Source organism: Haliotis asinina, chromosome 15 (genome assembly GCF_037392515.1).
Source record: "Haliotis asinina isolate JCU_RB_2024 chromosome 15, JCU_Hal_asi_v2, whole genome shotgun sequence".
Lineage (NCBI taxonomy): Eukaryota > Metazoa > Mollusca > Gastropoda > Lepetellida > Haliotidae > Haliotis > Haliotis asinina.
In genome coordinates this window covers 41363925-41389898 of record NC_090294.1, presented here as the reverse complement: position 1 = coordinate 41389898, position 25974 = coordinate 41363925, and the positions used below count along the sequence as shown (strand labels likewise).

The 25974-nt window shown below is 39.5% G+C and overlaps 1 protein-coding gene across 1 annotated transcript; it reads left to right on the top strand.

The window, feature by feature from the left end:
• The first annotated feature begins 550 nt into the window (after positions 1-550).
• LOC137266018 (uncharacterized) lies at positions 551-25206 on the top strand. Its single transcript, XM_067801516.1, has 18 exons — positions 551-584; positions 3574-3766; positions 4551-4765; positions 5412-5672; positions 6393-6573; positions 9081-9301; positions 12260-12490; positions 12837-13014; positions 13392-13525; positions 14436-14690; positions 15890-16070; positions 17010-17191; positions 18029-18283; positions 19047-19206; positions 19639-19847; positions 21475-21720; positions 22184-22753; positions 24711-25206. The coding sequence occupies exons 1-18, from the start codon at positions 551-553 to the stop codon at positions 25007-25009; spliced, it is 4005 nt and encodes a 1334-aa protein (XP_067657617.1). The 3' UTR covers positions 25010-25206.
• Positions 25207-25974: the final 768 nt, after the last annotated feature.

Here is a 25974-nt window from a genome sequence, read left to right as displayed (position 1 = left end):
AATGTTTCTGAAGCTCCAAATGCGAGCTTGGCCGTCAGTCATGAACCAAAGAAATTGACTACTGTCAATAGACCCTTCCCCACGACGACAAAATTCAGCCTTGAAACCGAACTAGTCGAGCTACTTTGTGTTCTGGGAGTAACTACGGACATCTGATAGTCCGCTGAGTTTAGGCGATATCGCACAATTGCTTTTGACAAACGACGATGTCGAGGCTACTTTGTTTTTACACGCCACTAACCATGCACAGATAAAGTTTGAGCGAACACATGCAATTCTGAAAAAAAAAAATTTTTATGGTGCTCCATGATGGACAGAATAATCATACCTACAAACATAAATATGTGTGAATGCAAATGGCTATATGGAGGTTAAATATAATAGGCATTGCGATACTTCTTTCCAAGTGTATGTGCCGCAAGCGGTTTTTATTATAAATACCAAATGTCTACTTTCAGTAATCTCACATAAAGCATAAATGGGAAGGTGCTGACAACCAGCTTCATTGTCATCATCGGTTGCTTTTGAACTCATTTAGATCGGGAACGCCATGTCATCGCTTTACACAGTTCTATGGATAATTGGTAAGTAATTGTGTTTTAATGGACAATTGTTTCTTATACGTTAACGTTTTTGCATTAAGCAATGAATATGTACTTGACCGATGGCACAAAACCAACAACATGATAAAGAAAACGAAAACATGCGTCAAGGTAAAAGTCAATACCGGGAATGGCATCAGGCATCGCTTTTGTCGTTCATGAGCAGGACTTAGATTCTTTTAGACAAAAAATGTTTTTGCCCACATATTGTACATGGATGTTGTCATTGAGGTTGTACAGCATTAATCGAAATGTTTTCTGAGTATACCTCAGATGACATTTGCTTTTGTTTTGGACGAATTGTCCAGAACCTCTACAGATACTTATGCATTTATACATATCGTCACGTTCAGGAATACCAGTCCTATCGATCAAAGATTAATGCTTTTCCTTCGGATCGTCATGTGGGGATGAGTGAGAAAGCGCAACATTTCAAATGTTCTTCGTACTTTCTGATATTGGCTTTAGAAAGACATTTGGATTAAAATACTTGGATATTCCATCTATATGGAAGAGGTCTGTTAATAATCGAATCTGGACCAGACAATATATCCGATGTTCAGCAGCATGGACATCTGTTTAAGCAATACCCCAATACGATGAAATGTGTCAACCACGTCAATGTCCCTCACCACCCCAACACGTTTGTCTTCTCTTAAAGCAAGTATGGGTTGCTTAGGACCAACTCTCATCAAACACAGAGAACATAGACTCTTTCAATTATAATGTGCCAAAAGGGAACGCATGTAGATGTCACAAACCTGATAATAATAAAGTCAACAAGAATGTTTTTTCTGATCCATCAGGCACTATTGCAGACCTCCGTAATTATGTTTATAATTTTGTCAAATTCCGAAACCAATAATACCCAATTCACATAGCTAAGTATTAGTACTGTATTTAACCCTGTCATTTGTCTCAAAACAGCACATTCACAGCGTGCGCAAGGCCTGAAAATTTGCAATTAACTATAGCTTCATTCAGTAATATTCATCATTCATATTGATAATCATATGTAAAGATCGATTGAACGATATATTATTCCATGTATTTCTTCAATGATTTAGGAAACACGTCGTATGTTTTTACACGGTTTTGGAAAAGTATTGTTCCACTGACAACGTGTTATGAATGCCAGATTTTATTAAATATCGATTCTTTTTGTCAATAGTATTTGTAAGTAATACTACCCCATCGCCTCTTTGCCATTGTATCGATTACCCATAGCCTATACCGAATGATCTGTTACGGATCGGACAGCATCAGATCAAACACACGTGCATATGCATTAAAAAAACACCCGAGAGTTTAAGTCTTAAAGTCGCAGAGTGCAGTGGTCTCCCACCAGGCTAAACCTGTATGAATATTTGGTCCCATGGTGACTTAATGTTTTATGTTGTGAAACAAAATCAATAAGACGAAATGGCTACAGTGACACTGGAACTCAACTACACATGAATCGTTAATTTTCATTATCCTTCCCTACCCTGTACATTTGAGACGCTGGTGATTAAAGATAGCAAACTTTGAAAGGTGGTAGAATACATTTGTGTGGGAACTGAGAGGTATGGCTACATATCGATTATGTAAGTGAGTGAGTGAGTTAATATTTATCGTCACATCGGCAATCTTGCAGCCATATCGTGACGAGAATTAGTAATAATGACATTGTAGAAGGAATGAATATAAGAAAATAAAGCCCTGCTGACAACGGACAGAAAAAACACTAGTAATTATCACAGATATCCATTTAAGACTAGTAATTACATCTAAAACAGTTTAACTATAGTGAACAATACAATATAAGAATATGCTATGGATTGCCAACAACTGAAGGTAGATCACCATACTAGAGACCATGGGGACTTACATTACTTTTGCTACCTGCCTGGACCCTGGCTGGATTTACACCATCCCCTCAGTCGTTAGCAATTTAGGCACATATAGCCATACATTTAAAACAGCACATATACTAGGATTTAAAGAGCGGAGTGTTTTAATTTAGTTTGAAAGTTTGTGGACTTACGTACCCTCCCAGGAAGACAATAATTCGATTATCTAAACACGAACTTCTAGATCTAGACTGCCACAAACGAACTTCGACATGTTATATATCATGAACAATATTAAGATGTCTGTGACATTTCCCAGCATCTGTATTTATAATGGCAAATGAAGTCCGTGCATGTATACTGGACGGTGTACCAACAAGTAGTAAGCATATGTGTTTCTTTCTATGTCACGATACAACTTTTGGTTGATGGGTTGTCCACCCATTTCATGATTTCATTTATTACGATATTAAAGTCTTTATTGCTGAAATAAAAGTTCGCTAATTCTGTTCAGCGCCCAATTATATATTCAGTAATATACTCTTAAAAAGTGGGGGAACTTCACTTTTTAAATTTACTATTAAAACTATTTAGGAGATGTATCGGAGTCAATCAAAGATATGGTATTATTGAATGTTTTGAGAGTGCATCACCCTTTGCATCTCCTTTTAACCATAGTTATTTGGAATGTATTCGCATTTGAAAGATGATTGGTGTGTGGCATGTGATTTGGATGTATACAATTTTCAATTTAAAACAATTTACTAGAAACAAGCACTAACAAATGTGTGATGCAAGATTAGTGTCAAAATTAATGTTCTAAGTAATTTCTCGCCCTATTTGAAAAAAACCCGTCAAAATCAAGAATGGGACCCCATGCACGTGGATGGGTGGTAATAGAGGGAAATGGTGGTGCTTTCATAAGATGTTTGTCCTTGAAACGTTTCTGAAAGCAGGTTCCTCTACTTTGTTGAAGAGTATATCATGGCATCATGTCCGCGCTCACAACATTCCCGTTTACCATATTCTACTGAAACAAGAATGTTCGAAAAATATTTCTACATTCATTTTAATGCTTCATGTTTGTTGCTGAAATTGCTGATTCGACAATAAGCCGTTATTATACCTCTCGACGTCAGCAGGGATATTGCAGACTGCGACGACAGCAACACGCCACGGTACTCGCTATACTCTGTACACACACGGCAAGACGCAAACGGATGCACTTCTCTTCTGTGAAGAAAGGGGAGAGCATCTTGTCAGCTTCCAGTCTGAAGAAAAATTCAACCGATTCCTTGAAATCATTACACCTTGGATCTCTAAAAACCTATTGTAAGTTTGTGGTGTATTTATTTTTCTCTACTGATTCTCACAAATTTCATGACTATCTTACACGGTTATTTTTTTTAAAAAAGATACGTCCATTTTGAAAACCAATGGTAGGTAGGTAAGGAAGCAGGTTTTCCTCTTGCAGACAAATATCGATTGTTTGATGCATTATTGCTGACAGAATAAACGTTGAAACCAAATTTTCCATTTTCGTAAATTTATGTTTATCAGAAAAAAAATACAGTAAAGGCGAAACACATGCACTGGGACAAGTTGGTCAAATGCCACATAAATCTCACGAATATATTTATGTGTAATTAAACAAGCACATCGGTTTCCACCATATTCCTTGTGCTTTACAAACAGTGGTGTTAATAGTTCAGAACCGTGTTCATTATGGATACATGTAAATGTAACAACATTTTTTTAAGAACTGGGAACTCGTAAAACTAATATACGAAACATCCGTTATGCTATAGCTTAATGGTTTGATTGATGTTACATAATGCATTGCATAGTTGTGTATGTTAACACTCTGAGAAACGAGCTTTGTCGACAGGTGTTATACGACGTTCCTATTGTTGAACGACTATATTATTTACGATGCTGTGTACAATTGTTATTCACTCACTCGCTCATTATTCTAGAATGTTACTCGGAGACCAACGTATAAACCTTAGTGTCATTTTGGACTGTCATGAAATAAGTAATTCCCCATTAAAAATGACATATTTAGAATTTAGACTGGTATGCACATGTCATGACTTACTTATAATTTTCTTTTCAGAAATGACAGCTTCTGGGTTAGTTTAAAGAAGAACTCTTCGTCGTTTGTTTGGCATGACCGAACGGTATATGAAGACGACTATTCTAATTTGACCATGATAGTTAATCAGTCAGAAAAACAATGTTTTATTGTATCCAAACACGGGAACAAATATGACCTGAAGGAGGAAGACTGTTTTAATAAAACGTATCAAGTTATCTGTGAAAAGGACCTGGGTGAGTACTGCTTCATTTCCTTACTGCAAAACCTTCTCAGTCATCCTGAAGATGTCTTGCTCAGGGGTACACCTATTTCGAATTTGCATGATGCATGATGCAAATTTATTAATAAATCAAGAACACAAAGCCTTATTGATTGCAAAGAAGGGCTCTGTTTGACTGTCCTTCGTAAATATGTCATGCGTACTAGTGTTGCTCTTGTTATATTTGCACACATTTCAGTAGGAAAATGCATCAACATTCACGCAGGTACATGAAACAGTGTTCATGTGAGACAAAATAGAAGCTTTCACTTTGGTTTGTTCAAAGACAAAAAATCCTTGTATTTTTACACATGTAAGTTCATATCGAGGTGGACAGTACATATATACCACAACCATCTACGTTTAACGAAACACACTAAATCAGTACAGTGTTCAAAAGAAACATGCTCAAGCAACTTTATTTACACACACGGATGCACACCAGGAAACATACGCAAAGGCACCTATAAACCAAAGTACACACACAAACAGAACCGCTGTTTCAGAGTATTACACACGCACACGCACACGCACACGCGCACGCACACTTTGGAAACAGCGCGTTTGATGAACATGGTGTACCACAGGGTAAACACATAACACGTTTTCTGTTTTATCAGGTCTGTGTCCTTTTGAAGTCTTCCCAGACACAAAATACACGCCGAATGGTCAACTACTGAAAACTGATGTTGGCAAACTTGACTTGGAGACGTGTGAACGTCGTTGTCTGGACCACTACGCCAGCAGCGATGATTGTGTTGGTGTGAAGCGAGATGGAGACGGAACATGCCATATGCTCACAGGATTTGTGGCTGTTGGTGAGGCTGTTCCCACATCCCCAGAGTCTGGATCCACTCTCTCACTTAAGAAGTGCTATGAAGGTAATATATCTTTGGTTTAGATACCATGTACATTTCATACTTGCACATCATATTATGTGCCCCCCTTTTCATGGGGAACGCGGAAATCCACTTTTCGACAATATTGGAATTAACTCAAAAGAGTAGCCGTGCAAGGATCGCTCTTAGGTTCGAACCCAGAAACTGACTAGTCTGGTTACGTAAATTTGATTACCTTTGCCAGTTGCCCCTCACAGATGGACCAGAAATGTAAACCTTGATTTCGACTAAAAGAATCTGAAAATATATTATGTTATAAAAGAATAGAAACATTACATGCCGTCACAAATCACTAAATTCTGTGATAATGTATTGTGCGTATTGTGTTTTAGAAATAGGAATCCCAATCTATACATTTTAGAGGAAACAAGTCACTACAGCCTGAGTAATAATGTTTATAATTTTAAGGAAATATTCATCAAGGATATATAGGTTAACGTCAAATGAAACCCAACAGAGAGGTCGGTATCTTACGTTGATCAATTTAATGAAAAAAACCCGAGATGTGTAAAAGCGCTTCCAGACTGGACATCACAATCACAGGTGTCTGGTACGCTACGAGGGTACGATGTTATGAAGATTTGGGCAAAGGTCCTGTACTTTTCTTTGTCATTCTACTTGATGTTCTGTACCATTACAAACTAAGGACGATATTTAAGTAGCAACTAGACCTGCTTAATTGTACCTTTCATGCCTTTTCAGAACATTTCGGAGGGAACCCAAGTCAAGCGACCGTGTTTACCTTGTACAATTTTAAACTGTCCTGGGACCAGACACGTGCTTTCTGCGAATACACTAAACAGCGCATGCTCAAACTGGACAGTCCAACGAAGATTTCTGCATTTAACGATATGCACAAAGAATGGATTGACAAGGAACTAGTGTAAGTACTTCAAGCGAGTATGCATGTACCATTAATTGTTTCACATGTGACCCGTGAAGGTCTTGTGGTAGAACAGGCTTCAGCAAACCATATTTGTCGTAAGAGGCGACTTACGGGATCGGGTGGTCAGACTCGCTGACTTGGCTGACACATGTCATCGGTTCCCAATTGCGCAGATCGATGCTCATGTTGTTGGTCACTGGATTGTCTGGTCCAGACTCGATTATTTACAGACCCTTGCCATATAGCTTTAATAGTGCGGCGTAAATCTAAACTCACTCGCTCACTGATGCACATGTAAATTAGTTAATCTGCCCATGGGTGGGTGTAGGAGCGGATGGAAAATTGGTAAAGAGATCACTTGCTTAATAGTGTCTGATTTGGTATTTTGTCTGTTTTTTTTTCTTTTTGTTGTTGTTGGTTTGTTGTTTAAGGTTCTCTGTAAGTAATCGAAACCAAACAATCCAGTGATGATCATAGATCAGTGTAACTGGGATGAGATGACATGTGTCAGCCAAGTCAGCAAGCCTGACCACCGGTCCCGTTCTAAATGAAGAGAATGGACCAACCTTCTTTATTCTCATCCTTTGTGCCGTAGCGTTTGGAAAACGTTTGCGACGAGGCAAAAGTCGCGTTATTGATGATTTGAAATAATATGACATAGTGCATTTCCAGTTGCTTCCCTTTGATCGTGGCTGTGATGAGGAGTGCATTATTATCCCTTGTTTGGGGATAAATGCGTATTTGTGTGAGTGAATACTTAGTCACTTTCACATTATTGCACCATATCGTGACCAAACATGTAATATGCATTAACAGCGCACACGACAGCAAAGAAAGAACGATAGAATTAGATACAGACCCATGAGTGAGTGAGTGAGTTAATATCTAACGTCACACCGGCAGTATTGCAGCCATATTGTGACGAGAGCATTCTTAAAACAGGAATCTATGTATATGATAAACACCTGTCGACGAAGGAAAGTAAAACAACTAGAATATCACAATAAGAAATACAACTAGCATGAAAAGTTAAAACTAATATCCCTATTCAGACAATACAATATAAAAACAGGCTATATAGATCACCAACAACTGAATGTAGATCACCATACTAGGGGCCATGGGGACTTACAGTACTTCTGCTACCTGCATGGACCCTAGTTGGATTTACATCATCCCCTCAGCTGCTGGTGATTGTATGCAAGATTAGCCGCAGACTAAAATGACAGAAATACTACGGCTAAAAAGATGGAAGATCAAATTTGACTTCAAATGTTTTGGAACTTACGTACCCTCTCAGGAGGATAATAATTGTACAGTGCTTTAACCCCCCTCGAGGATACAGCCACTAACATTTTAAGTTACTAATTCAAACTTCCAAGCATAAAATATTTATCTATTTACAATTCATTTAGCAAATCTAATTCGTTTAAAAATGCAATAATTAAATGAGAGCTAACATTATTAAAATGATCCTTCAAAGTTCGTGAATTAAATACAGACCCATAAAGTATGATAACATTAGAATATGACTATTCGCAATAATGCCATATGATAACAGGCTTGAGATCTGTCGCCATGCTTCGGGACCATGGGGACGTAAAGTAGTTTTGATGCCTACAATGTACCCAAGATGGAATTTCGCCATCTACTAGCGATTATCAGAGAGTTAAGCCGGGTGGTTACAAGAATTCATTTTATCCCACGTGTTTACAAAATGTACGAGCTATGACGCACCTGCGACATTTAACATTCAGTACTAGTGTTGAGCTGAAATGACGCATTGTCGGGAAAGTGGTCAATAACTCTTTTGGCATCGAGGCGATTAGATGGACTTCGTAGATCGGATGCTGTGCTCAACATGTCGTTCACTGTTCCTCATAATATTAATCACTGGTTTTCCGATACGACATGTATAGGTCATTTCGCTCAAAAGTGGACCGGTGAATTGCAATCTAACCCGAAAACTAATAGACATAAAACATGCAATGAGACGCTGATAATAAGAAACTACTTGAAATATTGACATAGTTGACTGTTTGTAACGAGGGAGGAGTGCAGAGAAGGGGACAGACACGTGTTCGAAAAGTATGTTCACAAGTCCTAACAAAGTTATTTATTCATTAACCCGTGTTGTGCTGTCTTCATCCTTTCTCGCACACCTGGCTGTCCCTTTCTCTGCACACTTCAATGGTAAGAAATAGTCAACTGTGTCAATATTTTAATGTTAGATTTATATATCAAACAAATTTCTTTAGTTTTAGAAGAAACAAATGGCCATAACCTCACAGAGTTGGTATGATGTTTTCATCATAATCAGCTTTTCATTGATTGTTTTATGTTTTTCAGTTTTCGATTGCAATTCATCGGTCCGCTTTTGAGTCAAACGGACAAGAGTTCATTGTTCATTGTTGTTCATTATTGAATAACATACACAGCAGAAAATGATTCTTAATGTGTGACCATGTTCCTCATAAATAAGTGTCTCTGATGATTTGTTTCAGGTTCACACGTATCTGGACAGGCCTCCGTTACACAAACGCAAGTGGTTCGGGAGCGTACACGTGGACCGACGAACAGCCGCTTTCTTCCATTAACCAGTGGTCAAATGGAGAACCCCAACGATCCGTCACTAAACAATGTATTTCTCTTCGGACTGGAAACCGTAAATGGACATCAAACGACTGTATGAAGAGGTACCAAGTTGCCTGCGAACAGCCAACAGGTAATTTTAACCATTAAGGCAAAATGCACCATAAATTCCGAAATGTTTCTTTCGGTCTGCATGTTGAAGAACTACTGAATTGTCTCCCTCTATTATATTCCCATGCCGGAAGCTTACACAAAACCCGCCTGTTTCCCTACAGATGATAATAACCTACTTTCTCTAAATATAACCAGTCAAATTACACAGAATGCCCTAGCAGTCACAATATAAAGGTTGGCAAGGTTAACCGATTCCTGATCGAACAGACACTTACCCCACTTCCGCAGAAATGTCACTTGCTTGAACAATATCTCTGCACACATCCATTTACATGTAGTCGGTATGTTAAGTAAGTGTGTTTTACGTCTCCCGCTATTGTCACTAACTGTAACGTTATCTGTTACAGTTGTGCGTCGCCTATGATGACACTTAGTTTTCATTAACCACCTGAGGAGCCGTTAAACGTGACAGGATCTTGTCGTAATATAAAGGAGATTTTGCAAGAAGAAAAATCTAGACTCATCATGTCTATATTTGCGGAAATCATCTATTTACATATTTGTGGTCACTTTTAATTACTGGATGGATGTACTTTAAACATACTACACAATCATCCGATCACGTGCCTTCAGTGACGCCTTAACGAAAGGTACTTTTTAAACTATAGAGTCTGATTTGACTTTGCATAACCTAGTATAGCCTGGTTTAGGATTGAGCTCACACAATCAATTTCTGTGTTTCATTTATCTTTTTAAGCTCTGTTGTTCTAAATCAGAGGGATGTAACGACTATGTATGACTGCATTGTACATGATTATTCACATGTTGGTGACACACCATTGAAACAAAGCAAATACCAGTGCTATACACTAAACCACAAGTATACGAGGGTTGGCTGAAAAGTTCTAAGCCTCACTGTGAAAAAAAGTTACAAAGTCCACGTTTGTAATTTATTTTTCTATATAGTCCCCTTCCAAGTTCACACACTTTTGCCAGCGATGCTGCAAGGCCCGAACCCCGGTCAGGAAGAAATCTTCTTCAGCTACCCTAAAAGAATCAGTCACAGCGGAAATGACGTCATCATTACTTGCAAAATGGCGACCGGCGAGTTCCTTTTTCATTTTGGGGAACAGGTGGAAGTCAGAAGGAGCCAAATCAGGTGAATAAGGAGGATGGTCAATGAGTTCAAAGCCACAATCGCGGATTGTTGACATGGCCACCACCGATTTGTGAACAGGCGCATTGTCTTGGTGGAAGAGGACACCTTTAGCGATCATCCCTCGTCGTTTGGCTTTGATTGCTTCTCGCAACTGGTTCAGTAGATCAGCATAGTATCTGCCGTTGATAGTTTGACCTTTTTCAAGATAACCAATGAGCAGAATACCCCTGGAATCCCAAAAGATTGATGCCATCACCTTTCCAGCTGAAGGAACAGACTTGGCTTTCTTCGGAGCTGGTGAATCAGGATGCTTTCAATGTTTTGACTGTAGTTTTATTTCTGGTTGAAAGTGATGTATCCAGGTCTCATCCATGGTTACAAATCGTGCCACAAAATCATCGGGATCTGCTTCAAAACGACGCAAATTGTCAAGGGACGTCTGGAACCTGACACGTTTCTGTTCTGCTGTCAAGAGCTTTGGCACCCATCTTGCAGAAACTTTAGTCATTCCTGATTCGTTGGTGATAATATGCTCAACCCTCTCATGAGATGCCCACTACACTAGCAATATGTCGAGTAGTCAATCGTCGATCATCCATCAACATATCGAGCACTCGCGTGATGTTTTCTGGAGTGTTGCTGTTGAAGGCCTTCCTGAGCGTGGGTCATCATCAAGGCTTTGCCTGCCACGCTTAAATTCTGCAGCCCACTTCTGTACTGTGGAAAATGAAGGAGCATCATCCCCTAGAGTGGAGACCATGTCAGCATGCATCTGTGTTGGGGACATCCCTTTCTTTTGCAAGTACTTGATGACTGCCCTGTATTCAGTTTTGTCCATTTCTGATGATTTCAGAGGGTAGGTTTACCAAAAGAGCTGTAGTTGAGACAAAACTATTAGTACGTTTGTAGTTCTTGTGTCTATGATTCACTAAATGATTGTCCTCATTGGTGGCAAACACCTGTCTCTACCTGGTGGGGAAAAACCACTCAGGCTGAGAACTTTTCAGCCAACCCAATTTGACAGGCGCTGTAGACTGAGGGGAAATTGTGAATTCATATACATGTACAAATGAGACATAATTTTGGAGATATAAAGTCAAAATCACCGCAGCGATACTTCAGTCCCAAATTTCACGAATACATATATTGTGTTTTTACAAAGAATATTGCTGACTGAAAAGGATGAAACTAAATTTTCAATAAAGAATACATAACGTGAAATTCAGTTTTCTACCCTACCAGAGAAACATTAATATAACCTCATACTACTTTCAAGTCAGTCCTGTGTGTTGCATCTTACCTTTATCTAACTGACTGAATCTAGAAAACGCTCTACAAATTTTAGATACTCGAAATGTTGAATCATTCCCTGAAAACCGTTTACAAGATTCAGATAACTGAAATATTAGATCGAAATTATAGTCAAAAATGCGCCTAGTGCTTACAGTTTGGACACACCTATGTTGAAAACGAACAGGCATTTCTCCTTTAATACGATGCATTTTGACAAGAAAATGTCTTGCTGTCGAAACTGTATGTAAATTCTACTTCTGACAAATTAATTAAATTAGACTCAGTCTGGTATCTGCTAGATAGGAGTCCAAATTGCCCAAATGAGCATCAGTTTCTTTTAAGTAACGTGCTTTGGATTTACATAACCCGTTCATTAATTTGTCACTTCATACAGTTATTGTATTTACATGTGGTCCATCACACCGTGATGACATTCTATCCACGACTCTCTTCTGCACATCATGTGGTATTGCTCTATGAAAAACCTTAAAACGCTGCTAGGAGTCAACTTTGTTCTGCCACCAGCGGAATGCGGTTTCAAGGAGACGACGATGGTCCCTGTGGAAGCTCCATCCCATACCACGACTGGTGGCACCGAGTTGGATTGTCAGACGGGGTGTCAAACACAAGCCTGGGACGGCTTCGAATGCTCGCTGTACATTTACGATGACACCACAAGCATATGTAGACTCTACTCTGGAATACTCACTTTAGAAGCTTCTACGAGTACAGCAATGAAGAAGGAGTGCTTCTTTGGTAAATCCCCTCCACCTATTACAAGTGCATTTAAGGTGATATTGTCTCCAATGTTCAGTTCCACAAAGCTAGTACCAGTTCTATATTCTATTCCACTCTATTTAAAAAATAACGTCCCGAAATTAACATTGTGGCCACGCACAGATAGATCGGTCATTAGTTTTAATAACTAGTTTTAGTCAAGGTGAGATGTTGACTAAGGGGGTGTCATGTGACAGTGTCAGCTCTTGTAGTCATTTTTTATTCATATTTACAATACGTCTATTGAAAAATCAAATTTCAACCTCACGAATCCAGACTTTAATCGCGATATCCAATGAATTTCAATCCCACTTCTTTTTTCCAGGACACTTCTCATCACATATTAACTTAGCTAACCGTTATTCTTTCTACGATTTGTCGTTCACTAAACTCGACAGTGACACATTTTGCAAACTAGTTGGAGAGGAACCACTCAACCTCACCGACAGTTCCCGATACATGACTTTTGTGCAGATTCTTCAGCAACAAAATGATATACCAATGTAAGCATGCAGTCTTTTGAGGATTTAGAGTGAGTGAGTGAGTTCATATTTAACGTCACATCGACAATATCTGAGCCACATCGCGACGAGAACATTTCACATTTAGATGGAATACATACATGTTTTAAGAATCTATACATGTAAAACTAGTAATTAAATCTAAAACATTTTAGCTATAAGGGACTACACAATATAAAAATAGGCTATGGATCGCAAACAACGAAAAGTAGATCACCACACTGTGAGGATTTAGATTGTCAACAACTTTGTAAGCTTGTTTAAATATTAAGACCAAACTAAGTATATTTTTATCTCACAGTAGGCAACCGATAGGGAATACTTAAATAGAAGGTGTAGTAAAATCACATTGTTTGTAGCCATGGAGAAATCTGGGCGGAATTGGGAACGCCAGTGACGACAACCTGCAACGTCATCACAACAGGAGCAACGATTATTTCCACAACGAAGGACTGTAACGGACAGGCACAGTCTGTATGTTTCACTGACAAGTGTGAGTTGACAGGGCTAAAACATGAGACCTTATCTGTCAATCAAAGTGTTTCGACTATTCTAGATTACACCCAGTGCATTGACTACAAGAATCTTTATTACAACATTTCAATGTTATATTACTGACACCAGGTTTAGATAACTGTGATAGTTAAACGGTCTGGAGCAATAGGTATGCATCGTGGCCTTATTCTGTAATTCTAATAACAAATAGTTAGTGGTTTGTTGTTTATCGCCGCAGTTAGCAATATGTCAGTTTTATTTGTATATGGCGGTTGTCTGTAAATTTCCGGGTCTGTACCATACCTCATGATGACATTTGGCTGTGGTATATTAAGTACTGCGTTCTGTCTTCAATACTTGAGCATATAGGCCGTGAAATAGCTGAAATAAGTCCGACTACAGTTAGGATGCAAGTTTAAACGTAACAACGACTTATGCCTGATCCCTAACACATTCTGTCGATATTCGTCACCTATGGTAGTAGTTTCTAGTTCTTTGATTTTTACTTTCAATGAATGCACAACGGGTTACATTGATACCAGCTAAAATTTCACATGCATCAAGTCAAAGATTATTCATCTATTAAGGACTTACGTATGTTTGCAAAGTGTGTCTCAGACCAAAGAATCTTATATCGAAAATGTCAATCATGTACCTCGATCTTCCACAATGGAAAATATACACGTGGACATAATTAAAATAAAAGTAAGAGCGGAAATCACAAAATCTATAAAATTGAAAATAATCCTATATACCACCCGGTTTCACTAGCGTCTGTGAATAAACATCATTGCCATGATACATTTGATGGCCAATTTGATTTCTAAATTCCATTTCCATCGTCAGCCTATGTGACAAATGATCCGTGTATGAAAGTCTTCTCATCTGTCACATCTACCTTTCCGCAGTTGACTGTGTCTTTCGGATTTACAAAGACTCAACCATATCCGGAGAGAATTTTCTGCATCTACCCGGTTTGAGTCGTTTCGTCTGTAGAGACATTTGTTCACGGATAGAAGCTGGTGGCAAGATCTGCGTGGGATTCGAACACGACCTGGACACCGACTGCAGGCTGGTGATGAGACGAGAGCTCATGAATGGTTCTTTGGCTGGTGTCGTTAACCGTCCTGGTAACCAGCTGAATGTTGTAGAATGCAACTTTGGTAAGTATATCAAATGGCTGACTTGAATTGAATGATTGCGTAATGTTACACCCTTAACGCATTTAAAGCCTGTTGCATCACATGAATCAGAGAACTGAATACGCCGAGAATCGATGTGGCCAATACTCGTTGCAATGCCTTCTACAATGAGTGAGTGAGTGAGTGAGTGAATGAGTGAGTTAATATTTAACGTTACATTGGCAATATTTCAGCCATATCCTGAGTGAGTGAGTTAATATTTAACTCACATCTGCAATGTTTCAGACATATCGTGACGAGAACATTCAACAATGAAAACGACCATATGCACATTATAAAACCTGTCAACGAAGGACAGTAAAATAACTAGAATATCACAATTATCATTAAAACTAGCGTGGAAAGTTAAAATTAATATCACTACCTGGACAAAACAATATAAAAACAGGCTATAGATCGCCAACAACCGAAGGTAGATCACCATACTAGGGACCATGGATTTCTACAATGAAAATCTTACTATATATAACCGCGTTCAAAAGTAATGTTGTTTACAAAATCCGAATGTTTACAAGCTGAGACAACGAGTAACACAGTATATATTTGGGATAACACATTCTCACTAAAGTAGCAATTTTAGTACTATTATCAAGTTGAGTCCCACCCGGATTCGAACCCATAACTCTTAACAGTCATTCACCGAATCGCCAGCACATAAATCAACCTTCTAACCCACTCGTCTAGCCTACCGCGGCTTCCACCAAAATAGAACTCTGATAACTGTAGTGTAGGTCACGTACTTTGTGTACCCCTTGTGTACGACCGAAAGCTATCCTCGATCATATCTGATATATTCCATCATATTTTGGACCTTGAAAATCCTTGTTAGAATTGGTCTTGGGCAACTAATGGGATCGGTTGGTCAGACTTGCTGACTGAGTTGACACATGTCATCTCATCCCATTTGCGCAGGTCGATACTCATACTGTTGATCACTGGATTGCCTGGTCCAGATTCGATTATGTACATACCCCCGCCATACAGCTGGAACATTGCTGAATGCGGCGTAGAACCACAGACCAAACCAAACCAATCACTGCATCTCGAAATATGATAATCAAATCACATATTTTGAATGGTGTTTATTCTGGTTATCATTTCGTGAAGTACATACAACAGTTATTCCTTGCCACTGACGTTATGTATTCATGTACTTGCAGGTTCATTTGCGAACCAAGAAACTAAAGCAAAGATTTTCAGTGTCCACGGCATAAGACTGACGAGGGACGCTGGGAATGATTTCTGCACACAGATAGGAAAACAGCCTCTTATGCCATATTCTATTACAGAATTACATTCCATCTTTGACGTTTTGCATTACTGGCAGGACTTAAATTTCTTGTAAATAATATTTATTGTTTCATTTTTTCAAACGATTTTCTTAAAGAACTTACACTTAGTCCAGTCACCGAAAGAGGCACTGCAATCCACAGAGAGTTCCTTTGATAGTCCATGGTGCCCTGAACCATCAAATTTGGTAAAGGTTTGCAAATGTTTACCGTGAAAGGTTTTGGAACTTTACAATGACGCTATTTGAAATCCCGTTTCGACTCCATCTCTGAGCCCTCAAAATAAAATGAGAAGGAAAAGTCGTAAGCTGGTGCTGAAGGAATATTGCATGACATAACGTGGTTCGACAAATACACAGTTGTCACAGGCTAGCGAAGTCAAGATGTAATCGTATGTCATGCGATAAGATTACGTTGTCGATATTTACATTTGAACAATATACGTAAACTGAAACTCGTTATTTTAAAAAAAAAAGAATCTCCTTTAAAAAGAAGATTTTTTTCCAGATCGTTCGGTGCGAGGACATAGTCTTTTACCCATCATTTTGGCAGCCTAATATGTTCACAAATATTGTCCATTAAGCATTCAACCACAGAACAAAAGTTGTGTATGGCCGAGTACAACTGGATAAAATGAAAGTACCATTATAAAAATCAATAAGTGATGTACGAACAATAATATTTCTTCTTTAGTATCATGACGTTATGCGACCGATAGAAGTATTCTGTATTTGGGTTTGACGAGGAGGGTTCATAAGAAAAGAGAAGTTTACGTCTCATATCAATTAAATAATGTGTGCAAGGTGTAAAGTCTTTTAACGCCAGATGAAATTGCAATGCTCTGTTGTTTCACTTTCTGCATGTCACACCTGACATCAGCCATCGCTTATTAGATGTGGTTTATGAACAACTGCGTATGAATCATAATCTTATAATGAGTAAAATTGTGTGGTAAAGTGGCACATTACGATGGACGTGTTTCTGTTAATAGCGCTGATTTGGATCATGTTTGGACCAACGTGGATCTTTCCCAGTTGGGGCACGTGGTTTCTGACCTGAAGTCATCTGACGACCCACAGGGCGACTCGTGTATAGCTCTAAACCACATGAAAGCTGCATGGTCGTCATATAGTTGTGAAAGAGATTGCTACATTGTGTGTGAAAGTATCGATGGTAAGTACACGGGCGTAAATTCGTTGGGAATTGTGTTTGGGGTGTTTCTCAGAAGGAATTTGTTTTGTTTGTTGTTTAAGATTGTAAAACGGTATCAATATAGGAACTTAACATACTTATAATGTAAAACTGACGGCTTCCTTTGTGCTGATCAGGACCTGTCACTTCCCAGGTATTGTATTCGTCTAAAAGTGATTCTTAAAGAAAATGTTTACATGAAATTTCAACTGTGTAATAATGACTTTACAGAGACTATCCAACACCTTGTCAGTGGACGTTCTTCCTTGGCACAAACAGCATATTTTGAAAGACATGGTGGCATGGCATACTGCTTGTAGTGTCTTGCCTGGTTCGATCCTCAGCAGTGCCAGGGCGTCCGGAAAAATTATGCTTTTAGCATCTTTAGAGTAGAAAGAAAAACAAACACCGACTTCCGTACATACCTACATCTGTACAAATGTGGCCCTGGAATCTTCAGGGTTGAATGTTTCGGTGAATCCGAACATTCAAAATGTCAATTTAAGTGTCTTACACGATTGTAGGTCAATACCGGGTGTATCTACTCAATTCCTTACGTGAAGCAGCTTCTTACTGGCTCTGCTCTGTACAGGATGACCTCTTTCTCGTACACGACAAACACTCAAGTCCCAAATATGACCCACAGTGTTAAGATCGGAGCTCATTTAATCGTCAGATATGCCAAGTGGTGCATAACTAACTTCTTTGTGCGTATAATATTGCCTTGCTTAGCAGTACGTTACAATGTATCCGTGACTGCAAGGAAACCTGTTGATAGCGTCGGTAAAAGTTTTTGTATTTTCATTCTCTGTATGACAGGTAATTGCACCATGGACGAATTTCCGCTGAAGTCGCTTGTCGACAGAAACAATGCACTGATGGTGTCGGCAGTAAATGCTGCTGCATGTCAAGCATGGTGTATGACCCTCGGAGCTTCGTTTAAGGAATGTGTAGCAGCTGAATTTGATGCGCCATCCTGCAAGGTATTCTTCAGCGACAGCGTGTACATAACACACCTGCCTGAGATGACAGCATCCAGCACAGCCACTGTTTTCATTCGACGATGTTTTTCGGGTAAGACGAGGTCTGGTGGTGAAATTTTTAACACGAGTGCAAAAGATGTCCAGGTCTTTACTCTCCTCAACGCTTTGGAAAATATACTGAATAGCAAAAGAAACGCACGTTTCGAAAGCTCAAAAGCGTGAGCGTTCATGATTGTGTCTTCTGTTTAGAAACTTGAAAAAGAACAGTTGAGTTTCTTTTGCTGTTCAGCATAGCCGGAAACATTATCTACATGATCACTGAAAATGATTGATGACACCATGTGCTCGCGAAAATGGTTACCTTGTCCTTACCGAGGACTGCCGCCACATACGAAATTTTTACCTGACGCCTTACAGCATACGTTTTGATTCTATAACATAGAAATATCAATATTGCTTCTCATTTTATACGATCAATGACGCGGGTTCTTTTGCACCAGCTCCAGCTGCTGTTACTGCCACAACCATGGATGACGTGTTAATGCTACATAGTCACTTCATGAAGTAGAATCTATTTATCGTTGCAAGGATGTCAATTTTAAAACGTTTTGCCTTTTCTAATTTTCGCTTTGCAAGTTTTCTCACCTAATGGTGGAAGATGCAAGACGTAAGTTCTTCTATACTAACAAGATTGTTGATTAGCTTATCGGTATAAAACGTTCAATATCTTTTGTGGCTTTTTTCTCAATGGATGATGAAAACTTTTCAAAGAGATAATATGCTGAAACCAACGTATGTTGTGTCGGTTTAGTCTTGTCATCTTTCCTTTTCAATACAAGTTTTGATATTTCAAGTCATAACTCCAAACAAAGTTGAACTGACGGGTTACAAGTTTGCCATGTTTGACACGCCAATGACTCACGACCAAGCCAAGGACGCATGTAGGAGCGAAGGACTGGAGATGATAAAACTTGATAACGTTTCGTCTTCTGCCTTATCAGATGTATATGACAGGTATGTCATAACAATAAATGATATGTTTTTATCTTAAAAATTACAAAATATGCACTTAGGCGCCATAACGTTACACAACCGCCTCGATGATGTTGTGGTAAGAGCGTCATACTTAACTGAGGCATAGTATCTAAATGAGCTAGCACTATAAAACCAGTTTAAGTCTGGGCTAGTACAAGCAGTCACATACGTGTGCATGCACGTCGTTATATGAGCGAAATAATCTTACGTACGACGTTACATCCCATTTTACCTCATCTCAAGTATAAGACACCACTAAGCATTAATGATACTTATGACGTTTCACCATTACTTCGTAATTTGATTCTATCAATGATACAACTGTATTTTACTCTGGCACTGTTTGCTTGTCATGCTCTTTCTCGCCATGAAGTAATACAAACATTAGGAAATTAACTATTCTACACCAAGGTCCAAGACTTCGTGGCTTGGTCTGACGCCACTGACCAGTCCACTGCGAGGGACCACCTGGACAGATGGGAGCCAGGTTTCTTGGACAAACTGGGGAGAACAGGTAGTTCCCGTGCCTGGTCAATGTGTCGTTCTCAACAGCAGTGACCTGAGTTGGACAACGGACAACTGCGGAAGTAACAATTTTGCCTTGTGTGGAAATGGAAAAGGTACCTTTCGTACACATCTAAAACATTAATGTTTCTCTTTGAAACGCGATGTATATATTTTCTGACCATAGTATATTAGTTAGAACGGCGATCAGTTGTGTAAATTCATATTCACTAATCAATGTAAATGATATGCCGCTTTTTGGTAAAGGTTGATACCAATAAATCATGCAAATGTTTACATGCATATCATCCTACCCCAACTGCATATACCGATACTCCTGATATTGGTAGCTCACTCACTCACTCACAATGAATAGAATATACTCTTCAAAAAGTAGGGGAACTGCACTTTCAATGTACGATTGTCGAAATTAGGAGATAAATGTATATGGGATTGAATCAATGTTGATACAATAATAATGGATGTTTTGAAAATGCATCACCACATGGGTTTCATTCAAAGCAAAGCTGTTCGTTCTGTTATCCCCCTTGTTTGGTGACTGGAGTATGACATGAAAAGTTTAGATTTACAATTTTCAGGCAGTAGTGTGTGATTGGACCCTGAAGAGTCAGACATTCAACCGGACGACACGGCATACTGCGTATGAGTCTCCTAAAAGTCCTTTGGGGGGAATCTGTTCCATTCATCCTGTAGTGCTCATCCAGTGTAGTCGGTGGCCTTTGACGTTCACGCACACGTCTTCCTATTATGTCCCAGACGTGTTCGATGGGGGAAAGGTCAGGGCTCAAAGCGGGTCATGGCATACTATAGATGTTTTGTTGCTGGAGGTGATAATTGATGATACTTGCACGGTGTACACGGGCAGTATCACCCTGAACTGACGAGCGACCTTCAAGGGGCCAACAAAGGGTGTCAGTATGTTGTCTCGGTGGTATTGCCCTGTGACCCTTCCTTGCACAACATGAAGAGGGGTTCGGTCAGTCATAGTGATAACACCCCATACCATTACTGACCAACACCAAATCGACCGTGTGGTCTCACGTTGATGTTAGCACGGCGTCCATTTCTTCTTCCGACCACGCCTGTCAAGGAAGTCCAAGGTGAATCTTGACTCGTCTGAAAACATGACACGTGACCAACGACGACTTCTCCGGTGTCTATGTGCCCTACAACACTGTCGTATTTGAGCCATGTGACAATCGGTCAAGAGGGGTACAACACGCGGCCGTCGAGCATATGAGCTGCATGGAGGCGATTCCTAATCGTCTGACCAGAAACTCGAACACCAGTTACCTGATTCAAATTAGCTGCAATTTGATTTGCCGTTTGAGCTCGATTCCTTAAAACATGGTTAGAATGAATCGGTCCCGTACTCTTGTTCATGACCTTGGACGACCGGAACGGGGTCGATCATCAACATGTTTGATTTGCTGGTATCTGTTCCAAAGTCTGCCAATGACTGACTTGGAAACATTGAAGGTGTTGGCCACTGCTCACTGGGTAGTGCCAGTTGGCAACATGCCAATTACACGTAAACGTTCATGATGTTAAATACGCCTCATTGCAAATGTCATTGCTACGTTCCCCAATGGGTTTATATCTACCAGACTTCAAATTTCAGGTTCCCTTACTTTTTTTTAAGAGTATATATGAAAGCAAAGTAATGTATCTTGTTACCCATACAATTCCAACTACATGTACCTACATGTTAAATGTTTGCAGGGGCATGTTGGTACGACAGCTATCTTGGTCAAAAGTTACCCAACACAGTGGTACAATTATCAAATATGCCAGAAACCAAGTGTATATCCAGCTGCAATGACGTTCTCTTCAACAACACTGTCTGTCGAGGTGTTACCACAGACGGTGATCTATGTCTACTTGACATGGGCGAGGATATATATTCCTCTGATCCAGTGCTTGTAAACGACGGATCATACAACACATATCTTCGGTTCTGCCACAAAGGTAATTTTGTTTTTACTTTGTGCCTTCTTGTTAGTAAGCCATTGCACACGAGGTCTCTGTTGGTAGTAAACTGCTGCAAGCGTGGGGTGAAATAAACTCATGTTTTGTAAACTTGCCCCCAGTGTATGGTTCCGGTCATTAGTGGAAAATGTATCGAGGAAACGTTCGTGGTGCAAAGCTATGGGTTTGACGTTAGAGTGAGGTTTGGTTTTACGCGGCTTTCGGGAATATTCCAGCAATATCACGGAGGGGGACACCTGAAATGGGCTTCACACAATGTACCCTCGTGTGGAATCCAACCGACGTTTTCAGCGTGACGAGCGAACGCTTTAACCAATAGGTTTCCCCACTTCCCCTTCACATTTGAATTACACAGGTGTAATGTATGTTCATCACACGCATATGCATTGTAATTATTTTGAAGACATAAAGGTTTCTTGATGTAAACCTGTTTATTTCACAGTGGAGGAAGTTTCCTACACTCCACAAGGGACGACGATGTCACCATCCTCACTGTTAGAAGAAACCTCCTTGAACGTTGAACCTTCTTCAAGAACAGAACAACAAACATACTCTATGGAACTAAGCACCTCTTTTGACGAATCAACCTTGTCACAAAACATATTTTCAACCATTGCTGAAACTGATGAATTGGCATTTTCAACAGAAACTTTCACGGATATATATCTAGACATATCATCGAGTCATACGGAGGCAGGCTCTGTTCAGGGCACCACCACGGTTGCTTCTGATTCCGTGATGATCCAGAATGGCATAGATTTTCCATCCAATCAAAGTATGCTGTCAACTACAATTCAGATGACGCCAACACCGCAAATGAATTCAAATGATGGATTTGTCAGTTTCATATCGACGGGAACGTACCGTGGTTATATGAGTACTATTGCTCTAGGTGATCCGGGAACGTCTTCTGTTGTCGATATACCTTCTGGGTCTGTTGGTTCTACAACTGATTCTTTAGGTTGGGGAAACAGCTCAGACAACTTTTGGATCAACGAGAATGGTAGAATCGGTAAGCCAATGACAATAACTTTGTAAGTGAGTTTCAATGAGTTTGTTTTTGACGCATGTCTTAAAGTGAGTGAGTGAGTTAATATTTAACGTCACATCGGCAATATTTTAGCCATATCGTGACGAGAACCATTAATGTCTGTCAACGAAGGACAGTAAAGCAACGAGACTATCACAGGAAAATATTTAAAACTAGTAATGAAATCTAAAACAATTCAACTATAGAGGACGATACAATATAAAAACAGGCTATAGACCGCCGACAACTGAAGGTAGATCACTATACCAGGGTCTATGGGGTCTTACAGTACCTTTGCTACCTGCATGGACCCTAGTTGCATTTACAACCCGTGAAGGTCCCGGGGTAGAATAGGCCTTCAGCAACCCATGCTTGCCATAAAAGGCGACTCAGCTTGTCGTAAGAAGCGACTAACGGGATCGGGTGGTCAGACTAGCTGACTTGGTTGACACACGTCATCGGTTCCCCATTGCGCAGTTCTATGCTCATGTTGTTGATCACTGGATTGTCTGGTCCAGACTCGATTATTTACAGACCGTCGCCATATAGCTGGAATATTGCTAAGTGCGACGTAAAACTAAACTCACTCACTCACTAGTTGGATTTACACCATCCCTTCAGCCGCTGGCGATTGTACGAATGTTTAGCCAAATTTTAAAAGAACGAATATAATACGGTTAAAATCGGGTAAGCGGAAATTAAACTGTGAAAGTTTTGGGACTTACGTACCCTCTCAGGAGGACAATAATTTTAAGATGCTTTAACCCCCTTTCAGGATACAGCCACTAACAATACCAGCTGTTAATTTACACTACCGATCATTAAAATATATCTATCTACAACATTTACTAATCAAAATTCAATCATGAAATCAATTTCTTTTAAAAAAACCAATAAGTGAATGAGAACTAACACTGTTAAAAAGATCCTTGATGGTTTTGACATTGCATTTCTTAAAGTGTAATGGTGGGGAAAATGTAGACTAACTTAACAAACTGACAATGTATGGTCAACAAACGTGTCATTTCTACTGCACAACGGTATATAGCTCTATATAACTCAGACCTATGAATTGACAAATACTATTTTGCCAGGCTGCATTTGCATCTGTACCCATATGGAGATATCCCTAGATCAAATAATTGGATAAAAAAAGTAGCAACGTGACCGCTTTATAAATGTATTTATGTATCGCATGTTCAACATCTGTTCCAGCTATAAAAGTGGGTGAGTGAGTTAATATGACAGCCATATCGTCACGAGAACGATTAATTATAAAAATACAAAGAATTAATAGCACAAACATTGAAATGAATTAGTAGCACATACATTGTAAAAACTAACTAGAATATCACACAGTAGAATGTAAAAGTAGTGATTAGACCTACAACAATGCATCTATAGAGGACAATACAATATGAATATGAGCTATAGGTTGCCAACAACTGAAAGTAGATCGCCGTACTAAGGACCCTAGCTGGTCTTATATCATCTCCTCAGCTGTTAGCAATTTAGACAAGTCTAGCCATACAGTAAAAGAACACTTATTCTACGATTAAAAGCCTGGAAAACTTAAATTTACACCAAATGTTTGTGGACTTAAGTACCCAGCAATAAAACATTGTGTGTCACGTCTATATAACATTCAAAGGCCTGAAGAAAATGATATTGTAAATTAGAGCCAGAACTTCTCAGTGAAGACAAAGACCTATTACCTACTTTCTTTATTCGATGCGGACATTCGTTAAATATGCGAAAACCTCTTCACATGCACTACTTAAAAGAGCAAGACGCCCAAATACCCAAAGAGCAAGAGCTTATAACTGCCTTCCCTAACTCCTTTATCTTGTGTTACCCAGGCTCTTAAACAAGTACAAATAATCTGTACAACTAACTAGTACCTTTCCAGAAAAATCATGCAAACACCTTGTTTTTGCAGTTCGCTCAGTGTGTCTGTGCCGATGCAAGGTGCCGTTGCCAGAGACACCGTCATTGATGTCCGAAAAGGTAAAGGGCCTTCGGAAGGATCTGATTGTGACGAAGAAAAATGTATCGTCCTATCGCCGTGCAAAGACCACGGCACAAAATAAGAAGCCAGCAGTGGTTGCAATGGGAAGCGCGTTAGGGATCAGCATTCTCTCCGTGACGTTCGTCACACTTCTCTTCCTGGACATAAGTAACATCTGCAGAATGATTTCAAGGAAACTCCATTCACAATCACGTGTTTCTCAGCTTTAGTGAGTGAGTGAGTGGGTTTAGTTTTACGACGCACTCAGCATCATCCAGGTATATGGCAGCGGTCTGTAAATAATCGAGTCTGGACCAGACAATCAAGTGATCAACAACATGATAATCGATCTGCGCAGTTGGGAACGTGCCGTGTCAATCAAGTCAGCGAGCCTCACTACCCGATCCCGTTAGATGCATAGTCGCCTGTCACGGCAAGCACTGGTTACCGTGGGCCTATTCTACCCCGGGACTTTCACGGGTCCTCTCAGCTTTATCCTAATTATATTTGTTTATATCAACAGTTCCGTTCCCTATGATATGTAACGTGAAATAAATGTTGTGGATTTCACAGAATGATTTTGACCGATGTAAAGAAACACAAAAACATGTAAACAAAAGACACGAACATGGCATGACAATATGAATTTATGGATCCATGTATCAGTGAAAATGTCATATCGGAATAGAATTTCTTGTGCAGATCTCGATTAAAGTTGACCATCAGCAACCATGCTCTTCGTAAGATGTTATTGGGGCTGGGTGGTCTGGCTCGCTGACTTGGTTCACACATGATATCGTATCCCAGTTACGTAGATGGATTTTATCAGTAGATGAAGTTTATCAGTGGATTGTCTGGTCGAGACTGATTATGTATATTATAGCTGGAATATTGGAATAAGTGAGGCGTTGAACAACAAACAAAACACGCACAAAGACTGAGTACAAATATGCATCGAGAAATGTACTTGTACTTTGTATCACGAAATGTATCCGTGGTTGTGTTTGTAACGCATTAGACTTTCACTAGGCTAAACTTTACAGACTTTCAAAGTACGATGTGAGAAAAAGGTATTGTTGTCTGTTTGTGACGTGTAACGTGCCTGCCTCTTTCCATGAATGAATAATAATACTTATCATAATACTGACCATTATTTGTGTTGAATGGCATAAACAATTAAAAAATACCACATCTC

Coding starts and splice junctions, on each gene's coding strand:
- LOC137266018 (XM_067801516.1), top strand. CDS start 551: ATGTCATCGCTTTACACAGTTCTATGGATAATTG. Junction 14,691..15,889: donor TGTTGTAGAATGCAACTTTG/GTAAGTATATCA, acceptor ATGTACTTGCAG/GTTCATTTGCGAACCAAGAA. Junction 19,207..19,638: donor TTATCAGATGTATATGACAG/GTATGTCATAAC, acceptor TTCTACACCAAG/GTCCAAGACTTCGTGGCTTG.